This window comes from Alternaria ethzedia (genome assembly GCF_023757985.1).
Source record: "Alternaria ethzedia strain BMP 0044 chromosome Unknown scaffold_2, whole genome shotgun sequence".
NCBI classification, from domain to species: Eukaryota; Fungi; Ascomycota; class Dothideomycetes; order Pleosporales; family Pleosporaceae; genus Alternaria; species Alternaria ethzedia.
In genome coordinates this window covers 1,682,560-1,696,940 of record NW_026056195.1, presented here as the reverse complement: position 1 = coordinate 1,696,940, position 14,381 = coordinate 1,682,560, and the positions used below count along the sequence as shown (strand labels likewise).

General features: G+C 54.4%; 3 protein-coding genes across 3 annotated transcripts; 2 read left to right on the top strand and 1 right to left on the bottom strand.

The window, feature by feature from the left end:
* Positions 1-4,057: 4,057 nt before the first annotated feature.
* Positions 4,058-5,959, top strand: J4E87_001355 (uncharacterized protein; the record flags this gene model as incomplete). Its single annotated transcript, XM_049373000.1, has 1 exon — positions 4,058-5,959. The coding sequence occupies one exon, from the start codon at positions 4,058-4,060 to the stop codon at positions 5,957-5,959; it is 1,902 nt and encodes a 633-aa protein (XP_049237658.1).
* Positions 5,960-6,873: 914 nt separating this feature from the next.
* Positions 6,874-8,965, top strand: J4E87_001354 (uncharacterized protein; the record flags this gene model as incomplete). The annotated part of the gene is made up of 4 exons (XM_049372999.1): positions 6,874-7,782; positions 7,832-8,115; positions 8,167-8,294; positions 8,349-8,965. The coding sequence occupies 4 exons, from the start codon at positions 6,874-6,876 to the stop codon at positions 8,963-8,965; spliced, it is 1,938 nt and encodes a 645-aa protein (XP_049237657.1).
* Positions 8,966-9,766: 801 nt separating this feature from the next.
* On the bottom strand, positions 9,767-11,603 carry J4E87_001353 (uncharacterized protein; the record flags this gene model as incomplete). The annotated part of the gene is made up of 2 exons (XM_049372998.1): positions 9,767-10,719; positions 10,793-11,603. The coding sequence occupies 2 exons, from the start codon at positions 11,601-11,603 to the stop codon at positions 9,767-9,769; spliced, it is 1,764 nt and encodes a 587-aa protein (XP_049237656.1).
* Between the last annotated feature and the right edge of the window lie 2,778 nt (positions 11,604-14,381).

Below are 14,381 nucleotides of genomic sequence, written 5' to 3'. Positions count from 1 at the left end.
CAAGGTGATGCCGGCAGCGGCTGTGCCTCTATCTCACTGTTGCAGCGTCGATATCGGCTGGGCAGGGGGCTTCTTTGGGGCCTCTAGAAGGCGCCGGCTTTGTCAGAGTCCTGGGACGTTCTATGCTGCTGTTGTATATCAGCCATGCTTTGCCCACACAGCCAGACGTGTCTTTTCTCATCCAACACCCATAACTGCTTTGCATTGACGACAGAACCGCCAATGGGGCGCCATTTCTCCAGGACCACACCCTCTGCAATCAATGGAGCACTTCCGACGTACCTCTCCTTGGCTGCCGTGTTCGACGTCAAGCACTATTCTATGCACACGGCTGGAGACAAGCCTGGAAGCGGCTTCGGGACGTCGTGGATCGTCGTCGATGGCGGAGGAGATGAAGATTGTCTCACTTGATGAAGGAGTCTGGAGCCAATGCCTTGGAGTTCTGGGCGGCAGTCTGCTTCCTGTAGTCAATCGACCAGCTCAGAGACGGTGAGTACGCCGTCTTATACAGACTCCTCGGACTGCCAGCATTTAGAAGACTTTTACCTGTTGCAGTGGGCTGCAGGTCTCTCGTGGCTTGCCGCCCTGCGCTATTGGTCTGAGCTGAGTGTCGCCCAGTTCCAAAACGCGTCCGCCTGCTTCCATCTTTTCTAGCATGGTGATTGACGCCGCCCCTGTGCGTGTTGCGCATCGGCTTAGCGTTGCCGCCAGCATCATGTCGCCCATGGAGCTCTGGAGTATGGCGTTCTTGATGTGCATCTCCCAGCCAGTAGCGCCGGTCCGCCCTACGGCTAGCATCGCACGATTGCCGATCCGAGGCACGACCACGGACCAACGTCATGGTATAGCTGCGTGGCCTCTGCCAGACCACCAATTACCGGCCCATCGCCCTGGTATAAGCCTGCGTGACACGCGCCGCTGTACTTTGCGGCATCGCCATCAGCTTGGCGGAAAAAGACAAGTTCTTACCTCAGGCTTCAGCAAGGACATTGTCCGTGCGCGCCTGCCCTTTTGGCAGCCACCTCCAGCTACCATGAACATCATTTCCGCAAACCCTTCCGAAGAACTCAATGCAACTCTCGGTGCCATCACTAACCTGCTCCGAAGTTCTCCGCGAGTCAATGCGCGCCAGGATAGCAATACTCGGAAGCTGATCCTCGTATCACGAACGGCTACGTGCAGCTCTCACATGGCATCTTAGACATCTGTCAGCTTCATGGAGAGCTGTTTACCCAGCTTTACCGGATCGTGTAACACGCCCTACCTCGATTTTGCCGTCCTCCCGGTCTGTCTTCCGAACGTTGTTACGCAAACCGGTTCTGCAGGGTTCCAAAAGGAATTTGCCGCATCCCCATCATGTGTGGCCTTGTGTACAAGATCTGCTCACACGAGATTTCCATCACGGCCGATATTTGGCTTCGAGTTAACACTATATTTGTCACTCGTATATTCTTGAGCTCTGGATCATCGATAACTTCGAGACATCTTACTTCTTAAGACCCTGGTCTGTGGTCTAGCATTCCCTCCAGGCTTTGAGGTTTTCCAGCACGACCGGTCGTTTGACAGGGCGCCCCTGTCCCTCACCTCGTCCCGCCTCCTAGTGGCCGCATTCGATTTGCGCAACATGCGCGAGAGCTTGGGTAGGAAGGACGGCAAGGACTGCTCACTTTAGCGCCGTACGCGGTCTACTAAAGACTTGATTTGTCGAACCGTGGAGGCTGAAAATGATGTGGTGCTTTCGCGGAAGCGGATTACAGCGACCGGAACCAGCTGACTGGACAGGCTCTTTTTTATCACGAGATCCGACAATCTGGGACCTACTCGTCAACCTGACCGCTAGATGCAAAACCTCGCCGAAGTTTTGTCCAGGTCCCACTTCATCAACCCTCTTTCAGACGCTTGCGCTTCCTTAACTCCATTTCGCTATTGCAAAGCTACACATCCATAACAGCCACTTATCGATTACCTTGTTGACCAATCAATCGCTGCGTCCGCATCATGCGTAAAGCTCAATGCATAGTCCTTCTCTCACGACTGAAGTTCATGGCTATCGAGCAGCTCATCAGCAATTTGTTCTCGAAGCTACCTCATCAGAAGCGATCCTCGGGATGTACTACTCATATCTGTCATCGACTCCGTCGACCCCGACGCATGCGTGATCAAACCATAGCCATATGAAATGATCGCATGGCGTGCTGCTCCCTTCCCGAGGAAAAGCAAACATGGAACTTCCACATCGGGATGCTCGTCTCAGATGACTTCCAGATTACACGATCCCATCTGCATCAGATCTGTCTGCAAACCCAGGCATCCCGTTGACCATACTATTGGGAGCGCCCCGAAGCCACTTCAGAGTCGACTGGATCCCCATGCGAGTGTGTCTCAAAACATTGAGAGGTGCGGAGATTAAATTCATGTACGACGTTGCGCACATCGCCGCTCTTCCAGGTACACTGCGACCCTGCGCATGCAAGAATAGATTCTGGATTCGAGATCGTACAGGTTCATGGAATTTCTAGCGCCTTCAGAATCTGCCACCGGCTCTTTACATGTGCAATGAGCAGAGATTGCGAACCACGCCTACACAGCAGCCAATTTCACTGTCCGCGAACGCGACCCTAGTAGCCAGTTCCTTTGGATCTACCCAAACAGCCACACGGGTTCATCCGCTAGCATGAGCGACGTCAGACTGTGAGCAGACCGCACCCATATTATCACGCTGATGTGTGTTCATACAATCGAAACACATCGCCTCATTCAGTCAAAGTCAAGGCGGGCTCCAGAGAACTCGAATTGAAGGCACTTGAGCCCGGGCCTCATCACTCCATCCGGCATACTACCTACCAGCCCCTGACGCCGCGTCATGCGTGCCTGTGGAAGGAATCTCGCATCACTCGAGTGCTCCTGTACCCTGTCGGGGTTGACGTCTGCAGGAAGTTTTGACATCAAGTGGTCACTACGTCCGCAATCTCAGTTGCTTCAGATTGCGAGTCAACCAATCTTGGAGAGAAGCTTTAATATGTCGCTAATTAGGCAGAGTCTATCTATCAATGATACTGCAAACAGCTATACGGTCACGCTGGCAAGCACCAAGGTCGTTGATGTTGCAGCTATTGAACAAGGCAACATCTCTGGAATCGCGACTCACGAGAACGCCTCATTCGGATACCGCACCCACGAGCCCATGCGACTACCTGAACTTCTTCTTTGCATCAAAACGTGTAGGAACATTTATTGAGAGGCGTTTGATGGCTTATGGGTACCACGTAGGATGTGAGATCGCGGTACGCGACACAGAACTCCGACACTACGGGTCCATCGTGCCTACGTCAGTGAAAGCGCCAGTCATAGCTTGGTAAGACCAAGGGCGCGCGTGCTAGATACTACAGTACAAGACGGGGCTTCTCGTTGATATTCGTCTCTACAGCTACTGCCACAGTATTCATCGTCCTCTTCTTAGTGCGCATCCAGCGGTCGGAGTCAGCATCGACGCGTGCGTCCACGGGAGCGAGTTTTACAGTCTGTGGTGTTTAATGATACGCCAAGGAGTAGGAGTCGCAATGACTTGCCGTTGAAGTCTGGGATCGGAAGCGAAGAACTGGTCCGTCCCAATCAATGTGTCCGTTCAACGTTTTAATGCGCTCTTCACGATACTTGCAGCTATGTCGTGAGTCGATTATATTCATGTGTAGAACAGTTAATACAGTAGTACGATAAGTCTACGGCTGTATAAGCATTGCGACGCGCAAGCAATTCTCAAGACACTGCAACAAATTTGGGGTGTGAATCGATTTTACAGGGCAGAAAACGGCTCCTTCTCGGGGCCACTGGCTGCTTGCGTCATGCGGCAGTCGCGTGGTTCTGTTTGGGACCTGCCTTTAACCAGCGGATGGCAAGGGCCGCCCCTTCACCTCGCCTTTCACGTACCTGCCAGAACATGAGGTGAAAGCTCTCGGTGTAAGTGACGTAGGCTATCGCAAACTTTTTCTTTTGTTGGTTCTTTTGGCACTCACTTACGTCACTGCTACGACCTGCCACACGATAGACCTCCATCAACATGTTCCAGCGGTGCGCGCGATTCATTGGCTTTCGCAATGTCATCGTCTTTACGGCTGGCTTGGGCGTCCTGCTTCTCTGTAACAGCGTCTTGTTGCTCTGGCAATTCCGCTCGCCTTCACAACCCGCACATCACGACAACCTGATTCAGCATGGACCAAGCACCCAGGAAATGCATCCCATCGATGAGCTCATGGTAGATGCGCAACGCAAATTTGGAGAGCTTATCTCAGAACGAACATACGACCTAAATTCGGCAGCCGAAGCATATCGACAAAGGCGCGGTCGTAATCCACCACCTCACTTTGACGCCTGGTTTGAGTATGCGCAGAAGCACGATGCGATCATCGTGGAAGGACTGTTCGATCAGATCTACCGTGATCTAAGACCTTTCTGGGGTGTGTCCGCAAAGAGTATGCGTGGCTTTGCACAACACTATGAATATCGCATCTCAGTAAGAAACGGAACCGCCACCAGGACGGAAAACCAGGGTCCAGGCACGCCGACGGACCGTATGTTCGCGTGGTGGGACATGGTCAGGCGCATGGAAGGCTTGCTACCTGATCTCGATATCGCCGTCAACCTTATGGATGAGAGTCGAGTCATCGTACCGTGGGAGGAGATGAGCAATTACACCGAGATTGAGACCCTGACGAGGAAAATACTGCCCGGTGACGAGACCATCTCTGAGTACGGCAGCTTCCAAGCCTTGGATGAGACGTCCGGAGAGCCGCCTCAGGTGAACTGGATGGGACCGGGCGAGCCATATTGGGAGTTGGCGCGGAAAGCATGTCCACCCGATTCACCAGGCCGGAACCAAGTCGCCGCCACGAACCTTGCTGGACCTCCTCCTTTTCCTCGGGGCTATCCAGAGCACTCGTATAAAGGCTACGTGCAGAACTGGGACTTGGTGAGAGATGCTTGCCAACAAAAGCATCTACAAGAGTCCCATGGAACATTCATCGAACCGGTTTCGATATCAACGACTCACGCTCTAGTGCCCATCTTCGGTGAAACGAAGTTGCAGCAAAATTCGGATATCCTCATTCCTCCCGCTGCCTATCTCTCTGAGGCGTTTGCAGGCGGTGACTACACAGGCACAAATCCCGATGGCAAGAATTGGTCGGAGAAAACAGCAGGCGCTGTGTGGCGGGGTGTCGCCAGTGGAGGTCGTAACAAGGCAGAGAACTGGACGCGCTTCCATCGGCACCGCTTCGTTTCCATGTTAAATGGGACATATGTGCACAACCTTGAGATGGACTCAAAGGCAGCGGAAGGAGGCCAAACATACAGCCCGCAGTCATACACCACGTATCATCTAGAAGCGACAAGACACATGAACATGGGTACTTGGCTCGAGCGGATTGCGAATGTCGGCTTCACGGACCTTTTGTGCTTCCCACAGTCTGGCAAGCGGACTTGCGACTACAACGAGCAGTGGTTCGGGACTGTAAAAAAGGTCCCCATGTCCAAACAGTTCGACTACAAGCTCCTCCCTGATATCGATGGCAACTCCTTCTCTGGGCGTTATCTCTCCTTCCTACGTTCGACGTCCGTTCCCATCAAGGCGACGATCTACTCCGAATGGCACGATGACCGACTAATACCATGGCTGCACTTTGTGCCAATGGACAACTCGTTTGTCGACATGCACGCTATCTTGGACTATTTCCTAGGCACTGGAGACGACCATGTGGCGGTGCTGTATGGTGCCCACGACAAAGCAGCGGAGAAGATCGCATTCAGCGGCCAGGAGTGGGCTGACCGGGTTTTACGCAAGGAGGATATGTTCATCTACACTCTGCGGTTATTGCTCGAATACGCCAGGCTTTGCGACGATAACAGAGAGCAGCTTGGCTTCGCTGGACACGTAACCAAAGGCAGCTCAGGAGACAAAGCATGAGAGGGCAACAAGAGACGCGAGCCTGTCGTTGGGTGGAAGTACACATGACATGTGAGCCCGACTCGTCCTTCTGCATTGACGGGCCTGCATCTGACTCGACCTGTATACGAGCCATGTATGGCGCATGTAGTACCTGGCTGGCCGCGGCGACGCGCAGGAACATCAGCACGCATATGTGCCGCCCTGTAGGTTATGCGCATGTCAGAATCTGGAGGCACAAGATCCGAATCGTGCGAGGCGTGCGTATACGAGCCTCATGTCGACGCCGTGGCACCTTTGTCGCGCGAAATCGGCGATGGCACAGATTGGTCTGGACTTTCGAGGCACTTAGGTTTTGTAATTAGAGCTTTTTCTTGGATGAGCTGACTCGAGGTGATGCTATGTGATGGTGAGTGATGAGTACGGTGGCTGCGACGATGGCAGGCTGGGGGCTCAGGCCATGTTCCAAGGTTCAGCCTCACGTCGGAGCCCCTCCTAAATTTTATACTAGCGCGATTGCTCGCATCTCTCGCGAACCATTGACGCATCGCAGCTACCCCACATCTGGCATGCAGCAAAGCCTGGCAAATATTTGTCGCGCCAGACTTTTTCCCTCTAGCAACGCTTGTCTGACGAGGCCGCTGGCGACTCTCTCCTTTCCTTTGACTCAGAGACGCAGCCGTAGTCCAGTCATACTGACACAGCCTGCCCTTAAGCCCACCACCCCGCGCGCGTCCACCCTTCACACACTCTCCTCCCCACTGCGACCGCACACACGTCCGCGACACTATCTACACAACCAGCCCATCCCACACGGGCACAACAGTCCTAGAGTCGCAGCTGCCTCCACTCTACTGCGAGACTACTTCCAGTTCGACGCTACTTCCCTCAATCCCTTCCGGAACCTCGACGCGTCGGCGCGCCCACCGGTCAGCATGGAGGACCTCACCAACACACTCGCCACGCTCGGCCTCGACAAGGTCCCGCAACAGCCCAACACATACCCCGCCCTCAACCCCTTCGACATCTACCGGAGCCACATCACCGAGCTGCTCTCGTCCGTGTCAGGCGTAGACAAGCAAATAATATACCCCACACTAGCATGGACGGCCAAGCCAGAGCATGGAGACTTGCAGCTGGCCGTGCCCGCGCTCCGCCAGAAGAAGAAGGACATGAAGGCCTTTGCACAGGAGCTGGCAGACGCCTTCCCTGAGTCGCCGCTGGTTAAGAAGCCAATTGTCACAAACACATCCATTGGCTTCTTCTTCAAGCCAGAGACGCTCACTTCGCTCGTCCTGCCCATGGTCCTCAAGTCCAAGGAGGCATATGGTTTCAACAAGAACATCGGTCTCAAGAACCCGCTCGACCCCTCCTCCGGCGCGAAGAAGATGATCGTCGAATTCAGTTCACCCAACATCGCGAAGCCCTTCCACGCCGGCCACTTGCGAAGCACAATCATTGGCGGTTTCCTCGCAAACCTATACGAGGGCGCTGGCTGGGACGTCGTTCGCATGAACTACCTCGGAGACTGGGGAAAGCAATACGGTGTATTGGCTATTGGTTTCGATCTCTACGGCAACGAGGAGGAACTCGTCAAGAACCCAATTGGACACTTGTACGACATCTACGTCAGGGTCAGCAACGTACAACACGAAGAGGCGGAGAAGATGAAGGCTCTCAAGGCCGAGGCTGCGAAGCTTAAGGAAGAGGGCAAGGATGCGTCGGCGCAGGAGGCTGAGGTCAAGAAGATTGAAGCCGAGGGTATCGACGAGCAGGCTAGGAAATATTTCAAGGGCATGGTAGACGGCGAGCCTAAGGCGCTCGGCATCTGGAAGCGCTTCAGGGTGAGTAGACCGATCACGCACGGTAAATTACCAATACTGACCTGCGCAGGACCTGTCCATCGAGAAGTACAAGCAGACATACGCCCGACTAAATATCCACTACGACGACTACAGCGGAGAGTCCCAAGTCAAGGACGAGAGCATGGACCTTGCTGCGAAGATCATGTGGGAGAAGAAGGTCTGCGAGGACTCAGAAGGCGCTGTCATCGTCGACCTCACAAAGCACTCCAAGAAATTGGGCAAGGCCGTTGTTAAGAAGAAGGACGGTACTTCGCTGTACCTGACCCGAGACATTGGCGCTGCAATCGAGCGTGTCGAGAAGTACCACTTTGAGTATGCCGGCCCATTCCTCTAGTTCCTGGCATCTTGCTAACTGCATCGCAGCCGCATGATCTACGTCGTCGCCTCACAACAAGACCTGCACTTGGCCCAACTTTTCAAGATCGAAGAGCTCATGGGCAGGAAAGACATCTCAGACAAGTGCCAACACATCAACTTCGGCATGGTTCTTGGTACGACCTCCATCGCATCTCTTACAACCTATCCAGATCACTAACAAGACACAGGTATGTCGACCCGAAAAGGCACAGCCAAGTTCCTCGACGACATCCTCCGCGACGTCGGCGACAAGATGCACGAAGTAATGAAGACAAACGAGACAAAATACGCCCAAGTCAAAGACCCAGAGCAAACCGCCGACACACTAGGCATCTCCGCCGTCATGGTGCAAGACATGAAGGGCAAGCGCATCAACAACTACACCTTCGACATGGACCGCATGTGCTCCTTCGAAGGCGACACAGGCCCATACCTACAATACGCACACGCCCGTCTCTGCTCCATATACCGCAAAGCCTGCGACGCGGACCCCAGCCTCGCTGACCTCGACCTCACATCCGCTGATTTGAGCTTGCTGAAGGAAGACAAGGCTGTGGAGTTGGTCCGCCAATTAGCGTCATGGCCAGACACTTTCCTCAACACGCTCAAGACGCAGGAGCCCACTACGGTGCTTACGTACTTGTTTAAGATGGCACACGCGCTCAGCAGTAGTTACGACCACTTGCAGGTTGTTGGTTCGGAGAAGAACGTTATGATTGCGAGGTTGGCGCTGTATGTTGCTGCTAGGCAGGTCTTGTACAATGGTATGAGGGTGCTTGGACTCAGCCCTGTGGAGAGGATGTAGAAGGCTGCATATAAAGACGTATCGATTGCATGGATATGAGAAATGAGGAATGAAAATATATTCAGATCACAACTCTGCGCAAAATAGAATCGCGAAGCATAGTGATGCAACGCAGTTCAAAGAGCACAGCGAGATCGGATGGAAGTTTGGGCGATTGCTTGGTGTTACATAAAATTGATTTTCTAGCTAGTAATTACTAACTTGTATACTATGTAACATGACGATATGTGGACAGTCTGCCGACCAAGAGTGTGAGACAACAAACTGGACCAGCTGCCCAGCTTGGAACGCCATCCGGTATCTTGTAATGTTCCCTCCATACACTGCCGGCGGGATATGTACAGTACAATACAGTCCGTCTCAGTGCTGGAGTTGAGAGGTTGTCTATTTGAGTGGAGTTTATGTATGGTTATATGTTCATGATATGTCGTGAAGGTGAGGGGGTTGGGAACGAGTCGTGATCGGGTGGTGTAAAATGGGAACGACCAACGGTTCAATGACTCCGGGGAAGTGCTGGGAAACAATGCTGGAAAACGACGCTAGAACGCTGCAAACAAAATGAAACAGTGTGCCTCAGGAGAGGGTTGCTGAGTATGCTCGGTAAGGTGTCAGGCCACGGGCGAGGGAAAGCGTGGTTGATCGAATGCGCTAGCCCCCTGTCATCTCGAAGATGCGTTTGACACCGCGTCTAGACACCCGAGCAACAGCTGCAACAACTCCGACCATGAAGGCAGCACGGAAAGACAGTACAAGAAGACTTAATGCAAGAACACAGACGGCCCACCCCGTCTCGTCCGGTTGCTAGATGCCATTGGCAACAGGCGGCCCTCCCACCCGAGGGTCCCCAGGAGGTAAGCCTGGGACTTTGTGCGGGTGTGGATGCGGAGGATGTGGGTGGTGCTGGCAACCATGTGGACAAGTAGCGATCGGTTCGTCGTAATCGTCGTCGTAGTACTCGTCCTGTGGATCCAGCGACCCTTCATCGTCGCGTCGGTCGTAGCCGCCAGGCGGAGGGTTTTGGTTGTGCTGAGCGTTGTTGGCATTGTTCTGTGCCTTCTTGCTCGCCTTCTTGCCCTTGCGTCCCTTCATCCTGGCCTTCTCCAACAGCCGCCGCTTCTCTGCCAGACGTTTGCGCTCCTTCCTGTCCTTGATCTCATACTGCCGGATCAGAGCCATGGGAGGATGGCCAAATATGTCCTCGTATTCGCAGAATTCGCATATCCACGGCTGACTTGGCGGATTGTGGAAGTTGGCGTACTCTTGCTGAATGCGACGCTTGCGCGCAGCATACTCGTACAGTTTTGAGGCGCTACGTCGTGGCTTTCGAGGCGGCGGTGCCTGTTGCGGTGGTGGAGGTCCGGTCGGACGTCGTGCAGTCCCATTGGGCAGGGGCGGTGGGGGGTATGCACCTGCTCCGTTCATGTTGGGGCTGGTCTGCGTGCCCTGGGTAGACACCATGGGCGCATCGGGGCGCACGGGGGGCCGTGAGCGGGTGGTTTGGGGGTGGGGTGAAGGAGAGGCAGCGGCATTGGGGTATGCGCCAGGCGGTTGGGGGTACTGGCCATTTTCCTGGCCCGGCCAGACCATCTTGTTGGCCGAGTCGGAGCCGCAGGTGAAAGTGAATTGCGTCTTGCTGGCAGTATGCTTGGCGGCTTCCTGCTGCAGAAGGCTCACGTTTTCGTTGCCCGGGGGTGGCGGGGTCGCGTTTGCGTTGGCAATGGCAGTGGAGATGATGCCGCTTTGCTCCGGAGGTCCTAGAAAACAAATCGTTAGCGCACGGACTCTTTTAGTAGTAAAGACGTATCAATTCCCGAGGTGACACCGTACGTTTGCTGTTCCCTTTGGCGTTGGCGAGATTGGTCGAACTAGCCAACACGCGCCTTTCTGACCGTCCCGAGCCAGATCGGCCGAAACGCCCTCTGCCTGCGCCTGAGATGCCGGTTCCAGAACTTGTCGCGTGTTGGGGTGTCGAGGGCGCCGAGCCGTAGTAACGCGCGATGCCGTCCCCGTCGTCCATGGCGCCTGCCTCGTGAACTGGTGCGACACCCATGCCAGTCAGATCCGCGGAGAGGCTCGCGTGGTGTGACCCGTTGCTACCCATGTTGGGGATTTTGCGCTTCTTCTTGTTGTTCGTGTTCTCGAATGACTCGTAGCCATCGACCGAAGACGCAGGCGAACCTGGTTTGCGGTAGGCACCAGTCGCACCCGCTGCCGGCTTGCCTGACGCTTGTCTGCTGTACTGATAGCTCGGGGACGACGGCAACGGTCCATTTCGGTCGTCCTCTTCCTCCTCGCTCTCGACCTCGGAATGGGTATGGCCACAATGACAGGCGTGGTGGTCGTTAGCCCCAGTCCTGTGAGGTCTGACGCGCTCATCGGCCGTGTATGGCGGGTAGTTGAAGAGCGGCCCTGTAGACGGCGGGTTGTGCGGGTACACGATCGTCTCGGCCTGCTCGGGGGACAAGCGGGCGCGTAGAGAACGGGCGGGCAGAGGGCGAATGGGCCGGTCGGGGTACATGGAGGATGATGTGTCGGGCGAGGAGCGCAGCGGCGAAGAGCGGTTCCACTCGTAGCCTGCGAAGGGGAGAAGCGATGTCAGATATCTGGAGAGACCGGGGAGGAGGCTCAGACGGGGCATGTTGGTGCATCATGGTGGCAGAAGGAAATGGTGGAGAGCGTTGCAGGCTGCCCGCAACGACTTCCTTTACTTACCCGCAGTCGCCGCTGCCATGGTGGCAATCCTTCCTCAACGTCCGATCACCAAGACTGTGGGGCGGACGTGACTCCCAGCAGTCCTACTATATCCAAGTCGATCCCTCTCGTGCTGTATTGCCCGTATTAGCAATCATCCACGCGCAGTCTGTATGGCCGGTGCACAGCCGCCTGGGGAACACGGGGTCTCTCCCAAACAACGTCGAAACGGGGTGTGGCGGTACTGGAGCTCTACGCACCTTTTTCGAGGGGTTTGTGTGAGGGACGGTACTGGTGGCCAGTTAGCGGAGAACCCCTCTATTGCTCGGCGATGCTAACACTGACAGTATACAGCTGACAATAGCTCCAAAAGAACCAACAGCGACCAGATCACGGGGGAAAGACTGTGTCTCGAAGGTGGTTGGAACGAGTGACAGCGTTGATGATGCGTCAATGCCGAAGACGTGGGATTGGGGTTCGCCCGCCGCCAAGCCAACACAGGCACTTGGGCTCAACTGATGTGGCCTCGGGCTCGCCAAAGCAGGGTCCGTACTAGTGTATATCGCGATGAATCGAGTGACAAGGTCGCAGAGCAGAAACGACGTGTGCAGCGACGACAACAAGAAACAACAGAGCAGTGTATAGGTGTATGCAGCTGTCGGAGGATGGCGACGTAGGCTTGCATGCAGGCTGTCTTGCAGTGACCGTGCTGGTGGCGCTAGGGCGAGCAGGGGATTGATCATTGGGGATTGTACCTGGCCGTCCGACAAATGATAGCCATGCCTGCCCTTCTCGCCTCTTTCCTCGGAATTCTTTGCTTTCTAATCATCTCGAGATTTATCCAAGTGCCGTTGCGCTTACGTCTCAAGCCCCTTGTGCTGCCCGACTCGGAACACGTCCACGGTATTGGAGCCTGCCGAGACGTCCGCCCGCACTGTCACCGCCCATGCTTCGTAGTGAGGAGCAAAGGCCACACGCACAAGACTTGGTGCACCATGTTCCATCTCTTGCAAATAGGAGTGCATTTGAGATGCTGTCATCCTCGCCTGCTCCAAAGCTGTGATTGCAATAAACTTTGCATTAGTAGAGCCATGACTTATCTATCATGATATACCCATAGATAGCGACGTGGTAAGTAGCAAGGACCATCTGGAACCAGGTGAACCCCCAGGTGCAGCGTTGGCGTACAGGTAGCTTCCTCTGCAAATGTATGTGTTGCCTCGCACGTAGCCATAATACATTGACTATGCCGAGCAGATGCACAGGGAGGATAAGTTATCCAAAGGGATTGGAAACTAGTCGCTCTCAGTCATATGTTTGGTATCGGATTTGCTCCGGCACCCCGTCGTACCTGCATCCGTGAGCTGACCCCGCAGGCACATGGCAAAGCCCAAACACCAAATCCAAGTCACGTTCACACTCCATGACACTCCACAATGTCCATGGACCACAGCCGGGACCCTTGCCCTTGGGTTGCCCTTAGTGATTTTGGCGGAGCGTTCTGCATGGGGGCAAGTCCTATCGATTGCTTGCAGCTGGCTACGTCATCCTCGGTTTCAAAGCTAACGACTCCTAGGCCATCGGAGGGGCAGTTTGGCATGGCATAAAGGGGTTCCGGTACTTACTTCACCACCACAGCGTATAGCCAAATAGTGCTCACAGCTCCAACAGCAATTCTCCGCATGGCGAGCGACGCGTCGGTGCCATCGTCGCCCTGAAAACGCGCGCTCCTGTCCTTGGTGGTAACTTTGGAGTATGGGGTGGCCTCTTTAGCAGCTTCGATTGCGCTGTGAAAGGCATCAGGTGCGGAGGCTCCTCTCTGGCCAACAAGGAACCCAAATTGCGACGAACAACCAGACACATGCTAATTGATACCTTTGTAGGAAGAAGGATGATCCGTGGAATGCCATCATCGGAGGCTTCTTCACTGGAGGTGCGCTGGCGGTCCGAGGCGGGACCAAAGCCATGCGCAATAATGCTATCGGTTGCGCCATCCTCCTGGCCGTCATCGAAGGTGTTGGCATCGCATTCAGTAGAATGTTGGCTGAGAACACCCGGCTCGAAGCACCACCATCACCTATCTAAAGAATAGCTGTCGCCGCGGACCAGAACAACCGACACGTCTTTTGGGAGTCATTTATTCGCGTTGCTGTCACTTGATCTTATCGCTCTTTCGGCGTTTACGGAAAAGGTCATGAATCGATACCCGGTAACTTTCTTCGAGTCGGGATTTAGGAACTGTACTGGAATCAAGGATGGCGTTGTTTCTCTGGGTAACAATGGGTTCGTCCTTGCGCATGTAACCCAGGAACATGGCTATGTTTGCCTTTTAAGGAGTGGTATACATTTTCTGATGAAACCACGGCCGCATCGTCCCTTCAGCTGTAGCTTAGGTACGTCCTTCAGTCCTGGTCACTGATGCCCTTTGCAGGTTCTCAAGTCAGCTTTGCTTTGCTTCGCTGTTCACGCAAATGCTCACTGGTGACGCACGAAGACAGGCCTTTTGATGGCTAGCAAGATAAGCTGAGATAGCTAACATTCGCTCGGGACTAACCGCATCATCTTTACCAACATTGCAGCTCTACGCTACGACCAGAAGAGGAAGTGTACGAAGATGAGGTCAGTGCACACATACAATGTGAGACCGCTTTTTGCTTTTGAGCCACGTGCAGCGCTGGGTGGAAAGCTTGACTCTCCAAAAGAAAGGATGTTTCTATGCAATCAG